This window comes from Seriola lalandi, unplaced genomic scaffold, assembly GCF_002814215.2.
Source record: "Seriola lalandi dorsalis isolate HSWRI2012SDOR001 ecotype SW California unplaced genomic scaffold, Sedor1 jcf7180002054816, whole genome shotgun sequence".
NCBI classification, from domain to species: Eukaryota; Metazoa; Chordata; class Actinopteri; order Carangiformes; family Carangidae; genus Seriola; species Seriola lalandi.
Window position 1 is genome coordinate 494,280 of NW_019525369.1, and position 24,932 is coordinate 519,211.

A 24,932-nucleotide genomic window follows, 5' to 3' on the forward strand; every position below is an offset into this window, starting at 1 on the left:
ATCACAGCCTGCTGCTGCAGTAAGCTGCCAGTCTGTGGCTGCTGTACGCACATACTTAGACACTACCACTCCTATCAAAGGGAAGCCCTAGAAGAAGAGCAGGTAGAACCAAAGGGAAGAATAATGTAAGAAAGTTCTTAACGGACCAGCTCTGTGTTTTCATATCTTTCTGCCTATTTGGTACAAATCATATACACATTACTGTCGACCAAGATTTCTTTAATGTATTTCGTACATGTGTCCTCTGGTGTTCCACAGGCTTAGAATGAATTTGCGGTGGTCAACCTTGAGGGGTGGATCACTGTACAACTTTGCATCCACAGCTATACAGCTTTTCCCATCCATACTTTTTTTGATAAACAGCCATTATTGGTCTCATGGCTTTGTCATCACATGTATCCAAAACAAAGAGTTAGGTTTGTTGTAGCCACACAGTTTTCCCTTGTTTCTTCAAATAATTGGGGGAATGCAGTTAAAGCTGCCAAAGAAAAGGAAGAAATAATAAATATGGCCAGATTAACTCGACATATGGGAAACACTTTGTCAAAATGAACATAATGCCTGCTGCTGTCCAAATTATATTACTATTATGTGGTTATGTTGTGCAAATCACAACAAAAAGCTATCACAATCTTCGCTGTGATTGATTACCCCAACTCAGGCAACTTTTATATATCGTTGTTTCTGATGAATGCACTGAAATAAGATGAAACTAATGGACTAAGGGAAACTAAAGACAGTAAAGAATGAATCCTCTATCACAGGAATCACTGAGATGAAGCTAATGGATGTTGTGTGAAACAGTAATGAGGTGCACAGCAGGATAGAAAGGAAGAGAGTCCATCCATCACATGCATGCAACCTAATTAGACCCTCTTCTTCCCTTTAAACTACTGATCAGAATATCAGCTGATTCCTTTAAGGTAAAATGTGCATGTGAGCTGCATCTGCAAACAGTCCTCATCAGAGATGCTGCTGTAGTTGATCCCCAGAGCATCCATTTAAGTTTTCAGATGAAGATTATCATCTCATGCCTTCAGCAACGACAGCAACCGCTCATGAAAAATACATCAGTCAGCAGAGTGACCCTTTTTCATCAGCGCTTAGCTAATGAATTCTGCCAAAGGGTGATGCTGTCGGCATTTGGCAGCAATGTGAAGACCCTCCGTCAGGTTGAGTGTGTTCGCAGACATCCCCACTTACTGAAGGCCACACTGTTTGATTGCAGCAGTTGAATATTATTCAGAGACAGAGTTCATCATTACAAATAAGTAATGACCAGAGTTAAAGAGCTGACAAGACTCTGTATCGTGGTTGTAGTATCGGTCTTTGCTGATTGTCTGTGGCTGTGATTGTACTTGAAGCTACATGTTTTATACAGCTAAACATATCAGTATTTTAATTAGTCAATGAACTGACAATAAACGGCAGCTGTTTTATTACCCATTTATAGTTGAAGTTGAAGTTGAAGTCGACATGCTCTACTTGCAGCTACTCAAACATGAGGATTAGCTGCTTTTATATTATTGTGAATGCAATAGCTTTGTGTTTTGGATTGCTGGTTGGACATATTAGTTGAACACGTGCAATCATTACTTGTATACGTGGTCCAGTTATCTGCGGACTACGACAGAGCTGAAATGATTTGTTGATTAATTAGTCAATTGACAAGAAAATAATAGTTAATTATTATGATGTCTTAATAATCAAATATTCCCTGGTAGCAGCTTCTCAGTTGTGAGAATTAGCTGCATTTCTTTGTCTGGTGTGATAATAAATAAATAATATTTTGAAGTGTTAGACAGACAAAGCAGTCAGTTAAACCTGGGCTGTAGGAAACTGTGATGGGCATTTTAGAAACCAAATAATTCATCTATTAATCAGAAAAATAATGTGCAGATTGACTGATCTCACTGATTGGACACATTGCTGCCCAGCCCTCAGATGGAGTATATTTGAAATTGATCAGGCATCAGTGTGGAAGCCAGTTTCTGAGGAGCGTCCTATTGCGAGCGAGATCAAAAGCCTAACGGCTTCATTAAATATGGGAGGGCAGAGCTGAATGTGGCTGAGCCCGTTTCAGCTGGGATGTTTATGCAGACAGAAGCTCTGCTATTGATTTCCATCCTTCTGGCAAACAGAGGTCAGCGTGGAGCGATGGGAAATGCTCGTGAGGATCCTAAATATTTGAAGAGGAGAGAATCAGGACAGGAGAACTGATTTTGATTGGATGACAGTGTCCTCGAGCTATGATTGAGCTCCCTGTCTGATGTGGGATAGACCAGTCCGTTGCATTTCCTCCTCAGTGATCACTGTTTGTGTATCGATCAGAAATTTGTGATCATGAAAAATGCCTCAAACATTGTGACTGTAAAAGATGTTTGTGTTGATTTAAACTAAACAAATTCAGAATTTATTGATTGGTTTGTCAACAGACAAAACTGCTGAGTCTTTTGTTAAATCCATTGATTGAATTACCTTACCAATGAAGGTACTTCATCTTAAACCCAAATGACCACAAAGCAGTCCTGTGTATTATATTCAAGTGTTGCCTACAATGGCCGAATACAATGGCTGACAAATCTCTATGATATTAACCAACCCGTTTTTACCACATTCTGAATTATCACAATTGAAGGATTCCTCAGAGCGTCAGTCTTTGTGAGAGGGCTTTATTGTGTTGGGGTTATAAATGATTTCTAAGGCGATTTCTAGATTAACGTTTCACACCACGATAAGGTTTTGAATTTCACAGTTGGTGGATGGTAGCCATCAGATAACTCCAGTCTTGGAGAAGGAAAGCCATTTAAAATGCGAAAGCAGGTTGAAAAAAAAGACTCTTTTTTTCCATGCAGCTGGTCGACAAGTGAGACTCTTGAATCTTTTTTTTCATTCAGCACACACTAACAATGGAATATTCCCCAGGGGTCGACCAGGCACGGCAGCCCATTGTTTGTCTATGGCAGTGAACTGGCTGTTTTGACAGTGGCATATCCATAGACAACAGTTATCGCTGGATGCAGGCCAGCTCAGAGATAACCTCCCATACTGCCCTGCTGAAGGAGAGCGGGTTTAGTGTGTGTGTGTGTGTGTGTGTGTGTGTGTGTGTGTGTGTGTGTGTGTGTGTGTGTGTGTGTGTGTTTAAGAGAGTGAGTTTGTAGGTAAATGAAAAGCTGAACCTGGTCTAATCCTCTTGAAAGATGCACAGACTGACACACAGACTGTTCAATATTACCACAGAGCTTAGCTGGAAATGCAGCCTCACTGCTGTCACATCAGATTTTCTGCACTTGCCTCACTTTTTCTTTCCCCCCTTCTTCCTTCTACATGTTATTTACTCCCTGGGGATGTGATGTATTTCATATTCAGTGGCATTCAGTGGTTACAGCACATTTACATTAGTCTTTGCTGTTCATGATGGCACACTGTATCCAGTCTGATAGACCAGCTGTGTATTAGACCAGATTGTCCCTTGGTTTTATTAAGCTCTGTTAAGAGCTGGTACTACCGGCTACAGCTGACCCATACATAAATCAGAGTGCCGATGGTTTTTTTTCCAGGATTTCTCGCTTGTTTTTTATGGTGCTCTTAGTTTGTGCTCCTAATGGCAATTAACCTTTTTACATACTTATTAGAGCTTGACTCACACTGTGCTTTTGAAGCAGTTAGTGATATTTGAGTGTTAAAAAATATGATAATGATTAGAGCTGCACATTTAATCGAAATATAATTGAAATGTCAGTATGTGCAATATCCAAATTGCAGGAGCTGCATTAAAAAAAAGAAAGGTAAAAAATAAAAGGTACCGATAAAGGTAAAACATATCACAGCATTGTTGTGCATTGTTAACACTATAAGCGTTGTGGTGCTACAGAGATGCCCCGGCCTACAAATCATACTCTCCAGACTTACCAGAACATGTAAACATGTTTGTTTGGTACAAAACCCATCCCATCATCATCATTTTAAATTTTTTCTCAGTGAAAATGAAATGCAGAAACAACCACTTCAACTGAAATCACAATCTCTGACAAAATATTTGCAACATGATTTTTTTCCTTTTGCATGTCATGCAGCCTTAATAATGATTCCTCGACGGGATGTTTTTTTTTTACATATACCTGTAACATAAGAAAACATCCATTAAATGATTTTTTTTAAAAAGAAATGTGACCGAGATATGTGATGAGTAGAATGCTTTACAGTTAAAAAAATAAACTTGTCACTGCTTTCTGGAAAAACAACATCATGTAGAAACTGTTTCTATCTATATATATATCTTTGATAATCCTTAGCTGAAATTTCTTCTTATTTATCAGTTGTTGCTAGTATTGGCTGATATATGCATCACAGTAAAGTGTCTCATCTTCAGCTCTTTGGAAACTAAACAGAGTCATTGTCTTATTCTATTCCAACTAAATATATCTGGAAGAAAGATAACATAAGAGAAATCCTTCTATTATGGCTGACCTAATGTTGGACAGTATGATGATATATAACAGGAGGAAATATACTGTCAGAAATGTAGCTATCTCATTAATGCATCTGGCTGTATTCGATCTCTGTGGGCAGGATTTCATTCACCAAATTGATCAAATGCAGACACACCTCTCAGGTCAGTGTTTACATGAACAGTTTCTTAATTGATGTACTGGAAAATGGACTAATAACAGGTAATTACATACACTGTGAGTGTGGATTTAACCCTGTCGCCCACTCCCAGTCTTACTATGGTGCTTTGTGCTGTGACAAAAACACCATCTCGAATATTACCACAGAGTTAAATCAACGCCTCTCTGACACAGTCTCAACAAAAGCTTAACATTAGAAGCTTCTCACAGCTTTGAGCACGTCCAGAGAACAAAGAAAGTCAGCCGCCTCCCAGAATAGAAGCAGCAGTTTTCAGCTCAGACATCAGAGCAGCTATTGATTATCTGGGAAGTCTAAGTGAGCCTTGGCAACGAAAGGAAAGGAAGCACTTGGTACGAAGCCCTGCGCTCGCTCCAATTCAATTAGGCTAGCCTGAGCTCAGCACTTTAGCTCAGCAGCAGTTTTATGTTGCCAGGAAAATTGGAAGATATTGCTAATGTTGTTAGCCAGCAGCTGCTACCTGCCAAAGGCTGATGCAGTCATGTGTGGGAGTCTGGGAACTGCATGGGAGGGTTGTTCTCTGCTATTTTTTTTTCCTGCGCTGTTGTTCAAATATTACTGTTAGGTCTTTTTCCCAGGAGTCTTCGTTTTCAGTCTTGTTCCTGACAATTTCCACTTAATATACAGTACATCCAACAGATCGTTGGTGGTGGTGGAGAGTTTGTTGAGCGTTGGCTTTTAAGCCAATTCAGCTGAAACGATAAGTTGAATTATAAGCTTGTCGGCAGATCATCAATCAATAACATGTTTACTGTTAACATTTGCCGTTAGCAGCTGCATATGTGCTGCAGATGTGAACTGTGCTTCTAATTCAGATGTGAATACCTTTTGATTTTAGTTTTTTTGCAGGGATTTCTGACTAATCAAGCACTTTAAAGACAGCAGTCATGAGTCCTCCAGTGCTGCAACTAACAATTACTTGTGTTATTCATTAATCAGCTGCGTATTCTCTCAATTAACTGATCAATTTTTTGGTCTGTAACATGCAAAAAAATTGTGAGAATATTAAACCAAAAGACTAAAAGCAAAAATCTTACATGTACAATTATATAAAACAAAAAAAGTGGATAAATCTGGCGCTGCCAGAGGAAGTTTGGCACGTTTTCTTTAAATATGTCCAAAACTATTAATTAATTATCAATCAATTATTTGTTGAATGATTTTCTATTGATTCACTAATCAAACAGTCAACTAACTGTCAGTTCTCCTGGCTTCATTTTGAAATAATCAACAGGTGAAATGCTAATTAAATCATTAGTTTCAGACCTATAATCATTTCTAAGTACTAACTACAGTAAAGTAGGGTGAGGCACACAATCACTCATAAAACTGTTGAGTAAAAACAATAAACATCTTATATATCGTTGGTGGGAAACACTGATTCTCCTGTGGTTCACCTGTTTGGCCCCAGGTGGTACGAGAGGAAACCACAGGGACCTGTTCAGCAGAGTCAGGGTGAGCATGTCCAGACGTGGAGCAGCAGAGCGACAGGTGTAGCAGTCAGACAGGTTTGTCAGAGATGAGCCAAACAACGGGCCAGAACAGAGAGATGTGTTACCCGCCCGAGGCTGCATGCTGACGTCATGACAGTCAAACAGCGAGCGTGGTCTGTGTCACACTCATGAGAAAGTTTATTACAGTGCACTTCTTATGTTCACTGAATGATACTAGAGATGTTCTCATACCATGTTTTCCGTCCTGAGACTGATTCCAATACCTGAACATGTGTATTTGCTGATACTGAGTACTGATCAGACACCAATACATTAAAAAAAGAAGCCCTTTGTAAAACGTGAACAGATACGTGAAGGCCATAGAATGTTTCTTTTATAATCTTTCTTTTATTATTATTTTTAATTATTTATGTGACTGTCAAAAAAATAATCTTGAAATAAATAACAATTCTTACACTAGTTGTCCTAACACTCATGCCACCCTGAAATGAAAGCCTTTCCAGTGTAACATTGCCAAATTGTTGACATTTTGCTGACGGCTGACGTGATACAACTTCCTGTGTAGGCTACTGTTTTAGAGCAGAGAAGAGCATCCTCGTCCATACCTGATTACGTATTTTATGCAGTATCCGAGGCGTTTCCGACACTAATGTTGTTATCAGAACAACTTTAAATGTTGAAAAGAATGCCTGACAATAGAACAGCGATCCGACCGAAAGGTAAACCAACTGTCTCCAAATTAAAAAAATGAGCGTGATTGTTGAAAATCAGAAACGGGAAGGGACTGGCCTCAGTTATTACCCTCAATGAAAACAAGTCAGAAATGTACAAAATAAAAATCTTACATTCAGAGAAAACTGGGAGATCCTTTCCCTTAAATACACGGTTGTCACATTTTTAAAAGCTGAACCCGCTCCTCTGTGTTGTGCTGTGGGTAAATGTACACTTTCATTTAGTCATGTGGCTCAAGTAGATGATGAGTCATTCTGTCGAGCACCAGCTTGTCTCTGACTGCGGTATTATAAACTTGATTGATGTTGACCTTCCTGATGCATCAATTTCTCTAATGCCTGCCTCCGTCTCTCTTTCTCTCTGTCCAGGTATCGACTATAAAACCACCACCATTCTTCTGGACGGGAGGAGAGTGAAGCTGGAGCTTTGGTAAGCACACGTCACTGCTGAAAGGATAACCTGTCATGTCTTTGCAAAAGTGAGAGTGACTGCTGCTCTTTTTCTGATAACCATTCATAAATCCCTCAGTGTAGCCCCATTCTAGACCTCCCAGAATATTTTCTCATCTTGTGGTGTCAAACTAATCTGCTCACTCCTTCTCAAAGCTGATACAATGAAGGTAGGGCGGTTATTTTGGCAGATATAAGTCCCAATTTTTTTTTTCACTGAAAAAAATATAGAAATGATGATAATCATGTGATTTTTGTTGTGATTTGATGTGATTATGCTGCTCACAGCATTGAAAAATAATGTTTGAGTAATACAACAACATGTCATGTCCTGTTACTCTGGATCATCCACAGACGTCACTGTTAAACCTTTTCCTCAGTAAGTCATATTAGTTCCAATGAAAAACAGTCATGGAGGTCTGTGGATTACCGGCAGTAACCGGGAAGTTTTCTAAACATCACAGTGTCCACTCACCTTCATGTTTCTGTGGTGCAGGCAGAAATCTCAACAGCCAGATAAATAAAACCCAAACGTCTTTATGTTTACAGACCCATACAGCTCAACTAGCTTCAGAAAGTGTTGGCCCTCTTCACTTTTTTGGTGTTTTTGCCCGTCTATCTTCACACAGTAACTTAGCAAGAAGACTCAAACTGTACCTGCTGCTAAAGGGGCTTCTACAAACTACTGACTTAAGGGTCTTAGTACTTTTGTAAATGAGAGTTTTTGATTTTTGATTTTTGAAGAATTAGCAAAAATGTTTAAAAACCCTCTGAAGCTGTGAGTGAGTGTTAGTGTGTTCATACTGAACACTGAAAAAAGGTTTTGGATTATTTGCATTAATTTGACCACTTGTGTATTTTTTGCCTCAATCAGCCAGTGTAGTGATTGTTCAGACGTCAGCTGTGAGCTTGATACACACTGACTGCGAGTGTATAGGAGTGTGGCTGTGCTGTATTTGTGTGACAGACAATGGCTGGAACCCTCTAGTCTTTTTTTTGCTGTTTGCCTCTCTCCCTGTATAATTCAGATTCATTAAAACTCCAGGGTGAACAGGAAGGTTTTGCTCAAATTGAAACACTTTCACCTCAATTCTCACCCTGATAAGATTCTTTTCATTGACTCCAGGTCAATACTCTTCCATCAGAATCCATCTGAAAACATCTTTTGAAAACTGGATGAAGCGAGCGGTGGACCAGTTCATTCTGCGCGTAACCAAACCTTGTTCAAACCCACAAAACTTAATTTTAAATTCTAGAGGCGATCCCAAAGTTTCCAAACATACCAGATAAGTCAGGCTGAGTCTTGGCGAAATGTGTATAAAATGATCCTTGAATATTTCAGTTTGATGCAGCCAAAAACACATGAAGTCTTGGATCTACATATGTGACTCAGTGTCAACATCATAAAGTGAAGAGTTGGAGCAACATGATACAGAATATTCTCATCCTCTGCGACAGTGAAAGAGAGGGAAAAAGGAGAATACTATATGTCATGAGGTCGCATTAATATTCATCACATTTGAGGCAAAAGACACATACATACAAAAATACAGTTTGTATAATGATGCAAAAACAAAAAATATTTGCAGAAAGATCACACAGATGAAAAGATGTTTTCATGAGTGCAAACTACAGATAAACAGGTTTACAGGCAGGCAACAAGAAACTGTCCATCTTAACGTTTGATCCACAAAACATAAGAAGGTATTTTGACATCACTGTCTTACATCAAATGTTTACTTTCCAATATTATATAGCAACTACCTAACCCAGTGTGTTAGACACATTAGACACAAACACACCCAGCTGCAAGGTGCACGTACTTTCCTGCCAGTGATGTGGGTGCAAATCCTTGTCCACTGCATATTTTTACATGCATCACAAATACTCAAGCATCAGTAGAGATGCAGCAGATGTGTGTAATTGTCAGTTAAGACACACTGCAGTGCTAGGCGAGGCCTGTTTGGTGGAAGTAGGCCAAGGAATTCAGCTCCCTGGGGGAGAACCAACGCCTCGTCCTCCCCGTGGAGAGAAGAGTTTAAAGGCATGATGCAGAACTGTTTTTGCTGCCTCAGTCTTTGCTCCTCTCCTCACTCTCTCACTCTTATTCTACCGTCTATATCTCATCTTTTCCTCCCGCTCACACTCTTTCCCCTTCTCCATGTTCCGTCTCATGACTTCGACTCCTGCTGTAGAGAAACTGCAGAATGTAAAAACTTCTAACGTCTAACACATATTGTGTGTATCTAAAGCCTGATATATCTTATTCCTCTGAGCCATTGTGCCCACTGTCATAAAACTATTAAAAGCATATCACTGAGTCACACACATGTTCCTTCATCACCATGAACACACACTCTGTAGTTTATTTTGACTCAGTTCCACACACACCTTCCTCCTGCCTCAAATACTCACTAAAACAACATATGTGGATTAATCCGCTGCTAAAAATAGTCCCTAACAAATGCACTACGTCCTTCTGTTTGACTAACGAGAGCAGGGCAAGGAGGGGCTGAGCCAATCGATGCGCTGCACACAGCTCTAGCGCAGAACACTCCTTTACAGATCTTTTATGTTCTTATGGGAAGTGTAAAAATATTTTTGATTCATTTTCATGGAAAATTTCCACTGTGGTGGATAGAAGTACAGATACCAGTTCTTTGATCGTGGATGGCGTTGTTCTCTCGGACAGATAAAAAAATCTAAATAAAAAATGCAGAATATATTTTTGTGTCCGTTAACATACCTGGATGGCCCGCTCAAGTAAAGTCTATGTGTGAGAAACATTGTGTGATGACACCAAATAACCCGAACTATCGCTTTAAACCACCGGGGCCTGGATTGCCTTTTTTTTTACTTAAACTGTGTTGCTTTTCATTTCAGCGGTACACCAGAGAAACCACACGTGGTGCACTGATACAACGCAGAATCGCCTTCTTGTATTTTAGGTTTTAGCAGTGTCCTTGTGATGGATTTAATAAACAGGTTCCCATGTTTCATTCAGTTCAGATTGTTGAATTCTCAGACTGTGTGAGAGCCTCCTCACATCATCGACAATGTCCAGCCACTGCCTGAGGCCTGGGGGGGGGGTAGGGGGGGTTCTACTTCACACCACTTCCTCGTGATTTCTTTCTTGGTCGCAGCAAACAACTTTAACAAGCTATCAGTCGTCATGCTGTATATATCTCTCTATGTCCGGTTGCCTTAATATAGCTCAACGGATCTTGGGTCTTAGATTGTTTTTGACCAGGTGATGGTTTAGTTGATCATTAAGCTGCCATCAGACCTAGACCAGTATATTGGTTTGCTGACGTCTTTAGCCGATTGCACCTTTTATCAAAGAGCAGATGTTGGCCTGTCAGTTTTATCCCGCGTCAGTAAGACCAGTGAACTCTTTAATAGTCATTCATAAAGGCAGTGCTGCACCTGCCTGAAGAAGTGGAAACATTTTATTAGCACACCCTTTACTGAGCTGTCACCAGTTTTTGCTTTTCATTTTCAGATTGAAAAAACATGCAGTTTGAAATGATCATATTACCTTTAAACTCTCCACCAAAAATAGTTTCTAGCAAGCGAAGTTGTGCAAGCTTTTGTATTCGTAACATCTATTTTAAACAGGTGTTCACCGGGCATAGGAGCTTTGAGAGGTCACTATCATCATTATTTGAACACTCCCCTTTGATTATTGATTTGTCAGGCTCAATTAATCCTCGGTTATTCTCTTTGTGAAAGCTGAAATCACAAGATGTAGACTTTACAAAGCTGAGGATGTGTGTTCTCATAACTAATGAATAGAATGCATAACACAGGATTTTACAAGTAATGTGAAACCTGTGGGTGATGAGCATGCAGTAGAAGTACACGGAGTATATCTAGTATACCCAGTACAGGGTCCCAGATCTTATCAAACACACCTCCTCTATCTTCATTGTAAAATCTCAGTCTCTCCAAGTGTACTGTGTTTGCCATTTCTCCCAACCACAAATCATATTTCGGTTCAGAGTCCAGCTTCTACTTTCATAAAATGAACTTCTCTTTATTAGCAGAAAATAAAAAACTAGTTGCTCCAAGAATCGCTATCAGTGGATCTGGTTCCCAATGTTTCGCAAAAGCCCAAAAAAACATTGAAAATGCTTTTCCAGGGGCGTCGTGTGGCGTAGTGGTCGAAGCAGGCGCCCCATGTGTAGAGGCTACAGTCCTCGCTGCAGTTGCCCCCGGTTCGAGTCCCGCATCGGCTGGCCTTTACTGCATGTCATCCCCCCTCTCTGCCTCCCCACTTCCTGTCCCTCTACTGTCCTGTCAAATAAAGGCATAAAAAGTGCAAAAAAATATACTTTAAAAAAAAAGAAAATGCTTTTCCAATAGGTGTCAATTCTACTGAAAGACCAGAATGTGTTAGATTACTAATCCTAGATTTACACCGACTGCAAAATAAAAACAAACTGTGTAACTTCTTCTTAGAGTAATAGTAGAGATAGAGTTTCTGAAACTTCCCCACAGGAATGTACTACAAGGAGGACTACTACTGAATGTGAATTACATGTTTTCACATCACCACTGGACTGTGGTGCTCAGTTTGGAGAGACATAAAACTCTTCTGAAACTGAATATGTGACTTTTGGATGAAAGTCAGGCCAGTGTTTTGTCCTGGAGGCTGAAACCTGATACAGTTTAATTTCCTGCTTACTGTACAGATGTGAACTGACTGTTAATCTTTCTGTGTACCTCTTCAGGGACACCTCAGGACAGGGGAGGTTCTGCACCATCTTTCGCTCTTATTCCCGTGGGGCTCAGGTGAGGAAACGGATGAATACAGCAGAAAAGTCCACACTTTGTTCAGAGAGGTGGCAGATTTCATGTTTCTGTGTTGACTGTTTTGGTCAAAGGCAAATTTACAGTGCAGAACAAAACTCGGGGAAAGGGCTGCTCCACCTTGACACTGACTCTCACTGTTGATTTTGTTCGTGTGACTCTCTTTAGGGGATCCTGCTGGTGTATGACATCACCAACCGGTGGTCGTTTGATGGCATCGACAGGTGGATCAGAGAGATTGACGAGGTGAGTCTAAGGCTAAGTCCACACTATGTTTTCCAGACTAACACACCTGAAAACACACACATGACCATTCGTGTACACTGAGCATGCATGCACAAGCCGGAGTAAACAGTAAATTAGTTGCACAAAATCCTCTTGAACGAGGAACTGCAAAGAGAGTTGTAGCATTAAAATGCAGGATTTAACCGAACAACAGCTGCTAGCAAAGACAGCAAGGTCAGTAACACTTGTATTGGTTATTCATGTTGCTTTCATCACTTGTAGTCGAGGCTGATTAGACCTATAAAGGAGCGACTGTGGGTGTCTACGTCATCGTTTCCAAAGGTCTCAGTTTTCACCTGTCCAGATACAACACAGCCCCAGAGTTTTCAAACTAAAAGAGGGCCAGCAGCGTTTCCAAAACTCTCTGTTTTCGGTGCTCGAAAACTCCGGAGTAGTGTGGACGGAAAGAGGAAACTTAGAAGAGTTGTGTTTTAAAACAAAAACATGGTAGTGTGGATGTTGCCTAAGAGACCGGTGCATGGATACTGGTATGATAAGGTTTTATGAATGTTGGCAGGGTAGATTTGTGTCAGAGAATCAGATTGGGAAAGGATGTGAGAACATTAGACCTACTGAAGTCCAGCAGCCTTTTGCACCAGCTGAAGCTGCTGGTCACTTCACACAGTGCAGGAGCAAGAGTGTGGCAATCTTGTCTTAAAATTACCAAACCACAAAAGTAACTCTGGTGCACGTAGAGACAGGTGATAGAAAGGGGGGGGCAGAACAAGGCACGGCAGCATGACTCGTCTCTGTTGGCTGCTCCGATGCTCTCAGCTCCGGTGTCCAGCTGACAGCGCTGTCAGCAGCCGGCCAGGAGAGAGAGACTCTGCAGTGCTGTAGGATTTCATAACTGAGTTATGACCAAGACCGAGACTTTTACTTTGTCTGATTGTGTGGAAATCTGATGTTTCACACCCCAGATGAAGAACAAGGACTCTAAAACATGAGCTGTTTAGGTAAAACATGAGATTCATGTAAAGGGGTGTGGAGTGGCTGAACTGACACTACATGGAAGAAAAAGCACGATCCAATGAAACACAAGCACCTGACTTATTATTACCCCCACCCCTTCACAGTTTGAGTATGAAGTCAGTTTCATACTAAATTTAGCACTTTGTTCAGCTGCACCATCTCTGCTCACACTAAACTTGACCAAGTCAACTGTAATAAAACATTGTTCTAGGGAGGGACGTTTCAGCAGTGCAACATTTGGATAAAATGAGAGAAAGATCACTGTGTGCTGACAGACTGTAAAGCTCCGACAGCTGATTGATTTCTTGAATGTGAACTAGCTAACATAATGCTGTTAATCAGATGTTTATATTTGACAGAAAATACACATTGAAGTTTTCCAGGAAAAGAGAGCAGGGATATCAAAAGAAGAAGCTTGTAAAATGATGTTTTAATCCCAGTCAAAGCTGCTCTGTCCAGTGATCAGAGTTCTGGATTAGATTTTTCAGGATTTAGTTTTTTTCTGAGATGTAGAATTCCTCCATTTTTTTTAAACTTGACATTTACTTTTTTCTGGTGCTGGTTCCAGTAGAATACAGCTTTTCTTTGCAACAGCACTGACATCCTTTAACTTTTTGCTTTCAATCTGAGGCAGTTAGAAAATGCTCCCATCTCTGACTCGAGACAAGAGTCAATAGAGAAGTGAATCACTTAAGACAACCTGTGTGTGTGTGTGTGTGTGTGTGTGTGCGCGCGCGCGTGCGCGTGCGTGTGTGTGCATATGCTACTCACAACATGTCCTTCCTGCTGACTTAGAAACAGGGAGGATGTCCGCTCTGTGGGTGTACGTGTGTGTCTGTGTGTGTGTGTGTGATATTTTTGTCCTGTGGAATGTATGTTTCAGTTTGGTCTTTCCTGCTCCACCTCCACAGACGTGCTGTTGTTGGCCATTTCTTTAAGGACACGTGAAGTGGAGGTGGAGGGAGAGGAAACATCTCTGGATGATAAAACTTAAATGATGTGTAGAGAAGATGAAAGCAGGTCTGAAGGACAGATGTGCTGATGTTTACTGTTTACTCAGTCGCCAGTGACTCAGTATAAGGCTGCAAATGATGATTATTTACATTTTTATTTTTTTTTAGGTTTTTAACCGATTTATCATTTAGTCTATGACATGTCAGAAAATACTGAAAAATGTCCCTTGGAGCTGAAGGTGATTTAAGTTAAAAACCAAAAGATATTCAAATAACAAAATCATATTGTGGAAATAAGCAAATCTTAACAACTGAGAATCTTGAAACTGAATTTTTGGCATTTTTACTTCATAAATAACTTGTATGATTATTCAAATATTAAAGGGACTGTTTAATAAATTAAAATAATAGCAATAATAATAATAAACTTTATTTGTATAGTACCTTTGATACATAATTGCAGCTCAAAGTGCTTTACAGAAGAAAATTTTGTAAATTTTGCTATTGCTACATAGCTAACATTAGCAGTCTCACTAGTCTAGAACAAATGTGACTTCAGCATCAAACTTCATTCCCTCACTCACCAACAGCTGTCTCCAGAGGTGAAAGGCAACTCCAATGTTAACTTTTGTTTCTATTCCATCTTTACTTCTACTGAAGTTAGCATGCTAACCAGCTAGCCCCAGCCCATATCGTCACTTTCCAATAACGACTCGCTGTAGCCTCCAGTCTGCCCTAAAGACATAGCTGCTCAGAGGACGTATTATAACCTCTTGTCTTGTAAACACAATGATGGCTGAAGCTCTTGTCAAGCAACAATCACCAGCACCTGCTCCCGTCAGAAAACCACGTTCAGTGACAGAAAACTTAAACAAAGTTAAATAGCACCTTTAATTTTCTGTCGATCTACTTCTACAATAATCTCTTTATTACTGCTGAACATTTGCTGAATGTAGGTGGTGTTGGGGGAGGTGCTTTAAAGTAAATACTGGCATCTCACAGCAAACATTTTGAAAACAAGTTAAAGACATGGTTGGCCAAATATTCACAGTATTGGCAGACTGTTAGAAATCTACCAGCGCTGTGTTCTCCACTTCTATAAATAAATACGATGCAGTTTAATGATTATTTCATCAGTTCATGTGCTTGAGATGAAAATAAATCAGTGAAAGGTGACACAGACTTCCCAGAATCTGCCACCTAACTCATCCTGGCATCGTCCTCGGCATGTCAGCCATGTTGTGGTAGTCCTCAACCCGCCGAGACCGAGTGCGAGCATCACATAGCCCGACCCTCTCCTCTGAGCTGAGGGTTTGGGAATGTGGAGATGAGCCAGCACCAGGCGCTCACTACTTTAATGATACTTTAATGATTAGTCACAGATGTAAATGGTTCAGATTTGGTTTTTCTGTGTTTAAAACAGAGGTTCTTCTGGGAAAGCGAAAGTCTCACAAGCACAAACACAATATACCCCAGCTGGGCCTCATGTTTATCACATGGTGGATGTGATGTATGATTGTTAGTTTAATATGAAGCAAAATTAAACCACAACTTCACCATCTGTTTGACCAGTTTCCCCAGTCTCCCATCAAGTTTGTTTTTATAAAACCCAACTTTTCCGTGGGAAGCGGCATACACATGTTTCAAGCGCTGTTTTGTGCACAGGCAGTGGTTTTCAGTGGCTTCACTGAAATCTGCAAACTCAGATTTTCCAGACAGAGTATTGAGAAGTCTCTCTAACATGACCGAGCCTTTGCGGTAAATGTCTGACAGATCAGGCAGTTTTAACTCCTGCTGCTACTGATGTTTCCATCACCATCACCACAGCTGCTGCAGCTGCTGCTGTTCCCTCTCTGACTGTTGCTGAGCATGAAGAGGCAACAGGGAGGAAAGTCTGAGTGGTGACAGTCAGGAGGAGCGGAGGAGGAGAGGAGGTCGGCCTCTCGCTGCCGTCAGGATTCGTTCAATTTGTCAGAACAGATTTGGATGACTTAGAGAGACCTGAGCCAGAGTGGCAGGAGCAGAGACGTGCTGCTGCCATGAGGTTCTTGAATTAATAACAAGCATCCGCTGGCCACTTTGTATGAATGTAATGTCTCTGAGTCAGTCTCTCTCTGTCTGATGCTTTTAAAGCTCCGTATTTTCCTCTTCTCTGTGTTTATTTCAAGTGTTGGTCTATAAGAAAGTATATTCGTGGATTTAAGAACCAAAAACCATCTCAGTGTAGTTTTACATCTTTAGCTCTAGTAACAACAGGTCAGTGAGCCAATCAGAAGAGAGGAGGCTCTGAGCCTCTCTTCTGATTGGCTGACTGTTTCTTGAGTGATCCAATAAAAATATAGCAGATTTCAGATAAAACCAAATCCTGCAAGGATGGTTGGTGGGTCCGGGTGGGCGGGGCTTGGAGCATGGCTGAGAGTGGTGACTGCTTTGTTGTGACATCACAAAGTTACAGAAAATCCTGATGGCTCAGTTTCTGAATGCAGGCTGTGTGCATTTTTTCTGTGGACTGAGGCTTTGATACTTTCACAGCATTAATATAGAACCTAGACCTGCTTTGTAATCACACAACACATGGACATCTACCTTTATACTATATGGAGCTATCAACTGAAAATACTGCACATCTGAGATCTTTCTACTGTTGTCAAAGCATAAAAAACTTTCCCATTATAATGATTTTACAAAAAATTGTCAAAAACAGGTGTGAAGAACCCTGCCAACAGTATTTCTTTTTTTCAGCTGATACTGTTCTTGTCAAGAAAAATAATTATATATGGTAAAGTTGTTCAGTTCAGAAGATATTAATTTGATTTATTATAACATCAGTGACACTTGTGATTCACAACCTTTTTGACATTGAACCCCTTTTAACAAGGTAATATCTACTTGTGACCGCTCTTCTCAGAGTGCATTTCTTTACAGCGGCCAGTTAAAGAGTAGAGTGTCTTCCTCAGAATATTTTATTTGAAAACTTGAAGACTTGAAGTTGTGAAATTAACCAGTAATTCACCAGCAAAATGCAAAGATAGATTGTGAATGTTTTTAAATATAGACCAAGCTTGAATATCCACACAGCATATTAGTAATCAGGACAATTGGTAACTTACTCCTGTGGTGTGCTTTGTGTTTTTCCTTCCCAGCATGCACCAGGCGTACCTCGAATCCTTGTAGGCAACCGGCTACATCTGGCCTTCAAACGGCAAGTTCCCACCGAGCAGGCGAGGGCGTACGCCGAGAAGAACGGCATGACGTTCTTCGAGGTGAGCCCCCTGTGCAACTTCAACGTCATTGAGTCCTTCACGGAGCTGTCACGCATCGTCCTCATGAGGCACGGCATGGAGAAGTTCTGGAGGCCCAACAGAGGTGAGTGGACGGGGGGACCGGGGGGGGGGGTTTCAGAGCGGGTGAGCCAGGTTGAGGAACAGTGGGTACGATCAAAGAATGAAACTACAACAGTCAAGGCCAGAACAGCTCCTGGAAAAACATGCTGTGATTATGTAAGTGAGCACAAACAAATGAAGGACAGATTTAAGAAGAAAACACTACAACCACGGCTCAGATTGTAAATCTGTAATTGATTTCCACAGCACTAATAATGTCAGCATACGACAGCCTCTGTCTTTGCAGCCTGTTACAGCAGCTGAACATGAAGGCAGTGTTGCTCATGAACCAGAGTTACCCTTTCACAATTTATGATAGTTTGCTAAAGCAACTGCACAGTTTGTGATCTGTTTGTCATATAATTTTGTCCTCTTATCAAATTGTGCTTTAATGGGATTAACTGTACTTCATTGATTTTCATTAGTCTAGAGGGCAGAGTAACAAGTCTGAGCTGGAGTCAAACAGTGAGACATTCTGTCATATTTCAATTCACACTGTGATTCACAAAAGCAGCTCTTACTGAGGAAAGCAGGTGGAAGTGAAGTTCTGCACATCCTCAGAATCAAGTATCAACAGGCTCAGGTTTACTGTGTCCACGCTCACTCTCAGCTGGATTTAATGTGTTCAGGGCTCGTCCTGGTGACACTGAAGTCATTTAAGTTCAGGTCTGACTTCCGTACTGTGTCTGTGGCTCTCAGCTCTTAATCCCACTGTTTCCTACTGAAGACATAAATCTTTGAAACAGCTCATAGATATATAGTATACTGCTGTTTCTTTTTACAGAGAAGCTCAGTAATTATTAGATTTTTAAGGTTCCTACACAGTTGGAAGAGTCAGTATTGAGTATGTTGGCTGCGCTGTGGAGTTTGTGTTTTATTGTTCACCTCCTCTCTGTTCACCCCTCGCTCAGTCTTCAGCCTCCAAGACCTCTGCTGCAGAGCCATTGTGTCGTGCACGCCGGTCCACCTCATCGACAAGCTCCCGCTGCCCGTCGCCATCAAGTCCCACCTCAAATCCTTCTCCATGGCCAACGGCATGAACGCCGTCATGATGCACGGACGCTCCTACTCGCTGGCCAACCCGGCCGGCGGCTCCAAAGGCAACAGCCTGAAGCGATCCAAGTCCATCCGTCCACCGCAGAGCCCTCCACAGAACTGCACCCGCAACAACTGTAAAATCTCCTAATCACCGGAGCAGTTGGTAAAAGACAATGGATGACTGGGATCAGGAGACACGTGTACAGGAGGTTGTAAGTCTGAGGGTATGAGCACATCCCTGAACCTGAAGAGCTGAAGAGCAGAGATGACGGATAAAGGGATGAATGAGTACCTCCCTCCTTCATGAGACCATGTTAAAGGGTGTGAAGACCTTTCCAAGTGGTGGAGTTCAAATGATGCCTCAGGATGTCAGAGAACGACAACAGACTTTCTGATTCTCACTATATCCAGAGAAAAGACTCCAGATTCACTCCTGTCCACTGGAGTGTCGACTAAATGTACAAAAAAAAATCCCTCACCAACTCATATTTAGTTACTCTACATGATGCACGCGTGTCTGTGCATCACACACATCACCTCAAGATTATTCTTCACTTTTATGTCGCACATTTATTTCTTGCTTCTGTCTGTTTCTGTTCACTCTTCTGTTTATTTGCTATTTTATTGACCAATAAGCTAATGATCAAGAAACACTAGTAACCAGTCAGTCCTTTATTGATCATTGTTTACCTGCAGCTGGCTGTAACAGCTGGATTTGGATTTGAACACTCATGTGCTTTTTGCTATTTGATCTGTGACGCTTGCTGAAGTGAAATCTTGGTGACAAGATGAGTGAAGCTTCCCATCCGGTCTTCAGGCAAACCTGCCCCCCCCCACCCACCCACCACACAACCTGAATCAGGTCTCAGGTCCAGAATTGTTAGTGTGCCTTGAGTCTAAGTCAAGTCGATCTTTCCCTGCCAGAGGTTTTGGGTCTGTACAAACAAAAGAACCTGAAATAATCGAACAATTAACAGGGTAAACAAAGTTTAGATTTTATTACGCTGTAGGTTTACAGCAAAGAGATCCAGTGATGCTTGTTGCTATGGATACCACTCACTGCATTTTTTAAAAAGTGACCTATTTAATGTCTCTACGACTTTTATGAACATCATTTTTAACATGATGTCAATTGAAGAATTTGTTTTTTTTTTACAACAAAGTGAAACTAAAACTTGAACAAAATAAACACAGTGAAGTAAAACAGTCAGTCAAAGCCCATGGAAAGACCCAACCCAACACTCGTCTCCCCTCCTCTGTCTGTGGCTCTCAGCTCTGAGCCCCTGGTTCCTACTGAAGACGTAAATCTTTAAAAAAAAAAAAAAAAACCTCAAACAATGTAAAAATAGACACGTTCATCTTTTTACAATTTTCTTTTATGCACAGCTTCATTGCCCTTGTTAGGGAACTGTCGATCTTTTCATTTTGACTCAAGAGCTTCTGGGAGTTGTAGTCTGGAGGTGAGACAGAGTCTGGATCCAGGCAGATTCCTCTTTGTCTTTCTCCTTTCTCTTCCCCGTCTCTGTTCCTCCCGGTCGAGCATTTACACACTCCTGCTCCTCATGTTTCCAGATGTCACGCCTCACCTGTCATGTCACGCCTCACCTGTCCTGTCACGCCTCACCTGTCCTGTCACGCCTGTTACGTGCAGCAAAAACACGTCCCTGCTTATCTTGTGTTTGTCACCAAACATGCACACACCAGCATCAGTCCAAGCTGATTTTATATGAACACATGTACACAGGACACTCGGCTCCATCCGCTCCCTCATCACGACACTCCACCCAACATGTATGATCTGAGTTTCCTACTGTGTGCTTCAGTGTTTGGAACATACTGAACTTGAGCCAAAATGATTGATTGATAAATTGAATAGTCAGTCTATTGAAAAATAACTGTTAACAATTGATTCATTTGATGGAAAATGCTGTTTGCAGCTTTTCCGACGTGAGGATTTGGAGGAAGATATTTGAAAGCGTGTAGTCGTCCTTAACCAATAGATTAATTAATAGTTGCAGCCATAAACTGAATACACAGATGGACAATAGAGAAGTTTCTGTGGACGTGTTTATTTGTTTCCGTTGTGACAGACATGAATTGAATCCGAGCACAGCTGCTGCTCTGCAAACTGAGTCTTTGATACTAACAAAGTTTTTGGGTGGAATCCCCCCCCGTCCCTCCCGTTTCTGCTGCGCACTGATGTGTTTTCCATACGTTCACTGCAGAGTTAGACACGGAGTGAGTGTGAACCCTGAGGGGGAGGAGGCGCAGATATCTGAGGCTGTCTGCTGTTTGGTGTTCAGTGGTGATGAGCAGAGACCAGTCAGAGCAGCTGGACTGGATGGTGTTGTGCAGAGACAGAGGTTTCAGGGAAACTGTAATATTCTGTGTTGATAGTAAACACTGACCCGTGTTGATCAGGCCTCTCACTCCTCTTCGTGACTTTTTTAACTAAAAGGGCCAAACTAGAGGTTTTAGCCCATTATCTGGATTTTCTCTCGGATCGCTCCAAAGCAGATTTTCGGTAATTGATTTCCCTCCTTTCAGGCAGCCACTGGTTTCACTTTGTGTCAGTTCACTGTAGGAATCAGCCTGTACAGATTTAAACTGTGTTCGATGTTGGTAATCCATGACAGTGAACATCGGGTCCTTATTGTTGTTTTTTCAGCAATTTTAAAGAGAGTGGAAACAATTACAAATTGATCAACAGAAAATTTATTGGCAACCGTTTTGCTAATCAGTGGAATTGTTGTAATTTTTCAAGCTAAATACTAAAAAAAAAGTTCAATCTTGGTGATCATGAGGATTTACAGTTTTTCTTCATGAGGAGAGACGGCCGTGAACATAGACATCATGTTTGCAGGTTGTCTGTCCGTCCATTCGTTCATTCGTCCATTCGTCCATCTGACCGTCCCATTCTCGTGAACACGATATCTCAGGAACGTCTGGAGGGAATTTCGTTACTGGAACAAACATTTATTTGGACTCAACAATGAAATGGTCAAAGGTCAAAGGTCACTGTGACCTCACAAAACACGTTTTTGACCATAACTCACAAATTCATACACTTATTATGACACAATTTAACACAAATGTCTAACAGTATAAAATGATGAAGTGATGTCATTTTGTATCCAAAGGGTCAAAGGTCAAGTTCACTGTGACATCATAATGGTCTGCAAAAACATATGTGGTCATTCAATGCTATAACTCAGGGAGGAGAAACTGTTGACTGGTTGTTGGAGACAAACAACCTCAAAGTGGTGATTGTAGTTCATCAAATTTTTGGGGCATTTTACACCTGTATTACAGGTGACAGGAAACAAGGGGAGAGAGACACCACCATGTTTCTGATTTGTAGTAAAGATAATGTTATTGTTATTATTGTTAACAAGTCCTATAATAAAGGCCAAAACCAGCGCAACATTAATGCATCTCTCAATACATGGTGGTTTTTTAAAAAAAACCTACAAATATGTAGTTTCATTTTAAAAAAAGACTCTCAGCTGCTCACTGTAATTTCTATCAAACAAACAGGAGGGAATATATAAAGCATTTGTTGGGGACTATTTTCAGCAGTGTATTAATCTATATTTGCTCCTGTAGTGAGTGTTCGGGGCAGCTGGACACTGCGTGTCAAAATAAACTACGATACGTCAGGCTTTCGATTCATACTCAGCACGTATTAGTCGGAGACAGTCATTGCTGGTTTTGGTCTTTTCAGAATATCAGCAGACTCTTTCAGTGCGAGCACTCTCATGAGAAAACAATTGAAAGGCTTAAACATGATGAGCAGCCGTGTGTCGTCCCCCCCCCCCCCCCCCCCCATGCTTCACTACTCTCTGCGTCCATGTCCAGAGAGAACAGCAGCAGATCCTTGTAAATATGCTTCAACAGCGCGGAAACATGTGCTGTGTTTTCTGCGGCTCTCTGGCCCGTCGCTCGCTCGGTTCTCGTGTGAACAGGTGATCAGACCGAACCAACCGGTCGAGTCGTGTTGAAATCAGATCCAACGAACTCTTCCGAGTCGCTGCCTTTTAAACCGGGGCGCTGCTCGCGTCTGGATCTCCCACAGGACTGAATGCAGCATGTCTTCCCCCTCTTTCCCTCTGATCTGCTCCACCGCCTCCGCATGCTGTCCCATGATTCATAGCTGCTGAATAATACATGCTCTTTTCATAGATCTCTGGAGGGCTTTATCAGTACGCCCCGGCTCCGTCTCTCCTCGCTGCTCTTTCATTTGCCCCATAGGAAGCTGTGCTCCTAAGCATCTGCTGTGTGTCCTGCTTCCCTCCTCCACAACATTAAGACTTGGATGACCAGCAGGTTTTCAGTTGTAACCTGTTCTTACACCACATTTTGCTTTTCTTCATTCAGGTTCATTGAGCTCAGTGTTTGTGTTTGTGTTTGTGTTTGTGTTGGTGGACTCTCCGTGTGTCCTCCCTCTCTCTCTCTCTCTCTCTCTCTCTCTCTCTCTCTGTCTCACCTTTGCCATGAGACTTGAAGCTGTCTTGACTCAGACGGTGAATCCTCCCCGCTTTAGGGGAGTGTTCCCCTGATCCAGAGTCAGATTACTGCAGCATTAAAGAACAGCATCAGTGTTTTACTTGCTTTAGCCTTTTTCCTATAAATCACTTTTTCTTCACATCCATGGTTCTCATCTTTCTTTTATTATTTTATATTTTAACCCCCTTCACTGACAAGGCTCTAACAGAAGCTAAAACATTAGCATGTTGTTTGTTCCTGTCAGCCATTTTGTTTTGTGGAGCTCCTTCCAGTCAACCACAGATTTCCATTTAAGCCAGTCTGTACTGGAAACTACACGACCACACAGAGATAACACAGAGATAACACACAGAAACACGATGACAGCTGACAGTGATAGATGATCTGAACCTGTGGTTCCAAACCTTTTCAGCTTGTGACATAATATAAAGCTTCAAGTGGTAAATGAATCCAGTGTTTCACAAGAAAAAAAACCCACAATCACAGAAAAGTTGTATGCGGTTTAAATAAATAGAAACCAGTGACTGCCTGGAACATAGAACGACACATAGGACACACATTTATGTGACGCTGGTTTGGTTCTGTAAGGAGGGGTCATGGCTCTGTGTGTCCCAGAGTTAATGGATAATAAGACCAGACATTTACAGGGTTGTGTGTTTGTTTCTTCACCACCAGTGTTTAAAGAGAGAAGGAGCGATGCTATAAAATAAACGGAAAAGGAATTTAACTCGAGCTTGTTGCCAAGATTTTAGAAGAGGTTTCCCCGCTCTGTGACGGAGAATGCATTTATTGTTGTTGCACAGAGCATGTTAACCCTCACTGGGTGTGATGGTATTATTTTGTGTTGTGTTATGTGACAACACAATCGTTTTCCTCCAGGTTTTGGTTCTACGTCTTCCTCTGTTTTTGTCAGTGTTTGTTGATTGTGTTTCCATTTTGAATTTTTTCCACTGACTTCTTTTTTTTTTTTCTAAATGATGGAAATGTTGATGGGAAATTGTGTCAGGACCCTTCAGGGATACGCTCTGATGTCGCCTGATGTGGTCGTGTTTGTGTAAAGGAGCTGACGTAGAGAGAGAGAGAGAAAAAAAAAAAAAAACACCTGTAAAACACTATTCTTGTTTTTGGCTAAAGCTGCTGAGTGATCTGAAGCGAGTGTGTGCGAGTGTGTGTGAGAGAGAAACAATTTCTTCAAACACCAAGCTGAACATTTTTCTTTTTTTTTAAATTATTGATTGTACAGTTTCAAGGCAAGGGTATGAAGAGAAAGACTTTTTCACAATAAAACTATTGAATGTTGGAGTCAAGACGTCTCTGCTGATTATTTTACTGGATTTTATCTTTATCTTTATTTTTATCTTTCTTGATTTTATTTTTCTTTTATAAATATCCACAGACCACTCCATATATCAACAAAACAAAAGCACAAGATCTTAACCAAAACCACCACAACAAATCCACCAAAGAAACATTAAGAAACAGAGACAATAACATTAATATTTACACAACATACAAGCTCAACGCCGCTGTCTCCGTATCTGCTGGGTTATCGTATGTACATGAAATATACATGAGTCTGTCTGGTCTTTTAGGTGATTTATCTGACAAGTACACTTCCTGCTTTTATGGGCCGGTGAGGTTTCTTTTGGGAAGGCTGCCATCTACTGGAATTAAGGCACACACACACGCGCACACACA

The 24,932-nt window shown here is 41.2% G+C and overlaps 1 protein-coding gene across 4 annotated transcripts in view; it reads left to right on the forward strand.

The window, feature by feature from the left end:
• Positions 1 to 24,541, forward strand: part of rab40c (RAB40c, member RAS oncogene family) — a 27,201-nt gene extending 2,660 nt beyond the window's left edge. For all 4 annotated transcript variants that reach the window (XM_023426224.2, XM_087179268.1, XM_023426225.2 and 1 more), the window contains 5 exons: positions 7,205 to 7,265; positions 12,019 to 12,079; positions 12,266 to 12,343; positions 17,451 to 17,673; positions 18,602 to 24,541. In XM_023426224.2, the coding sequence (XP_023281992.1) occupies positions 7,205 to 7,265; positions 12,019 to 12,079; positions 12,266 to 12,343; positions 17,451 to 17,673; positions 18,602 to 18,876 (698 nt within the window). In that variant the 3' untranslated portion in view covers positions 18,877 to 24,541. The remainder of the gene's footprint in view (positions 1 to 7,204; positions 7,266 to 12,018; positions 12,080 to 12,265; positions 12,344 to 17,450; positions 17,674 to 18,601) is intronic.
• Positions 24,542 to 24,932: the final 391 nt, after the last annotated feature.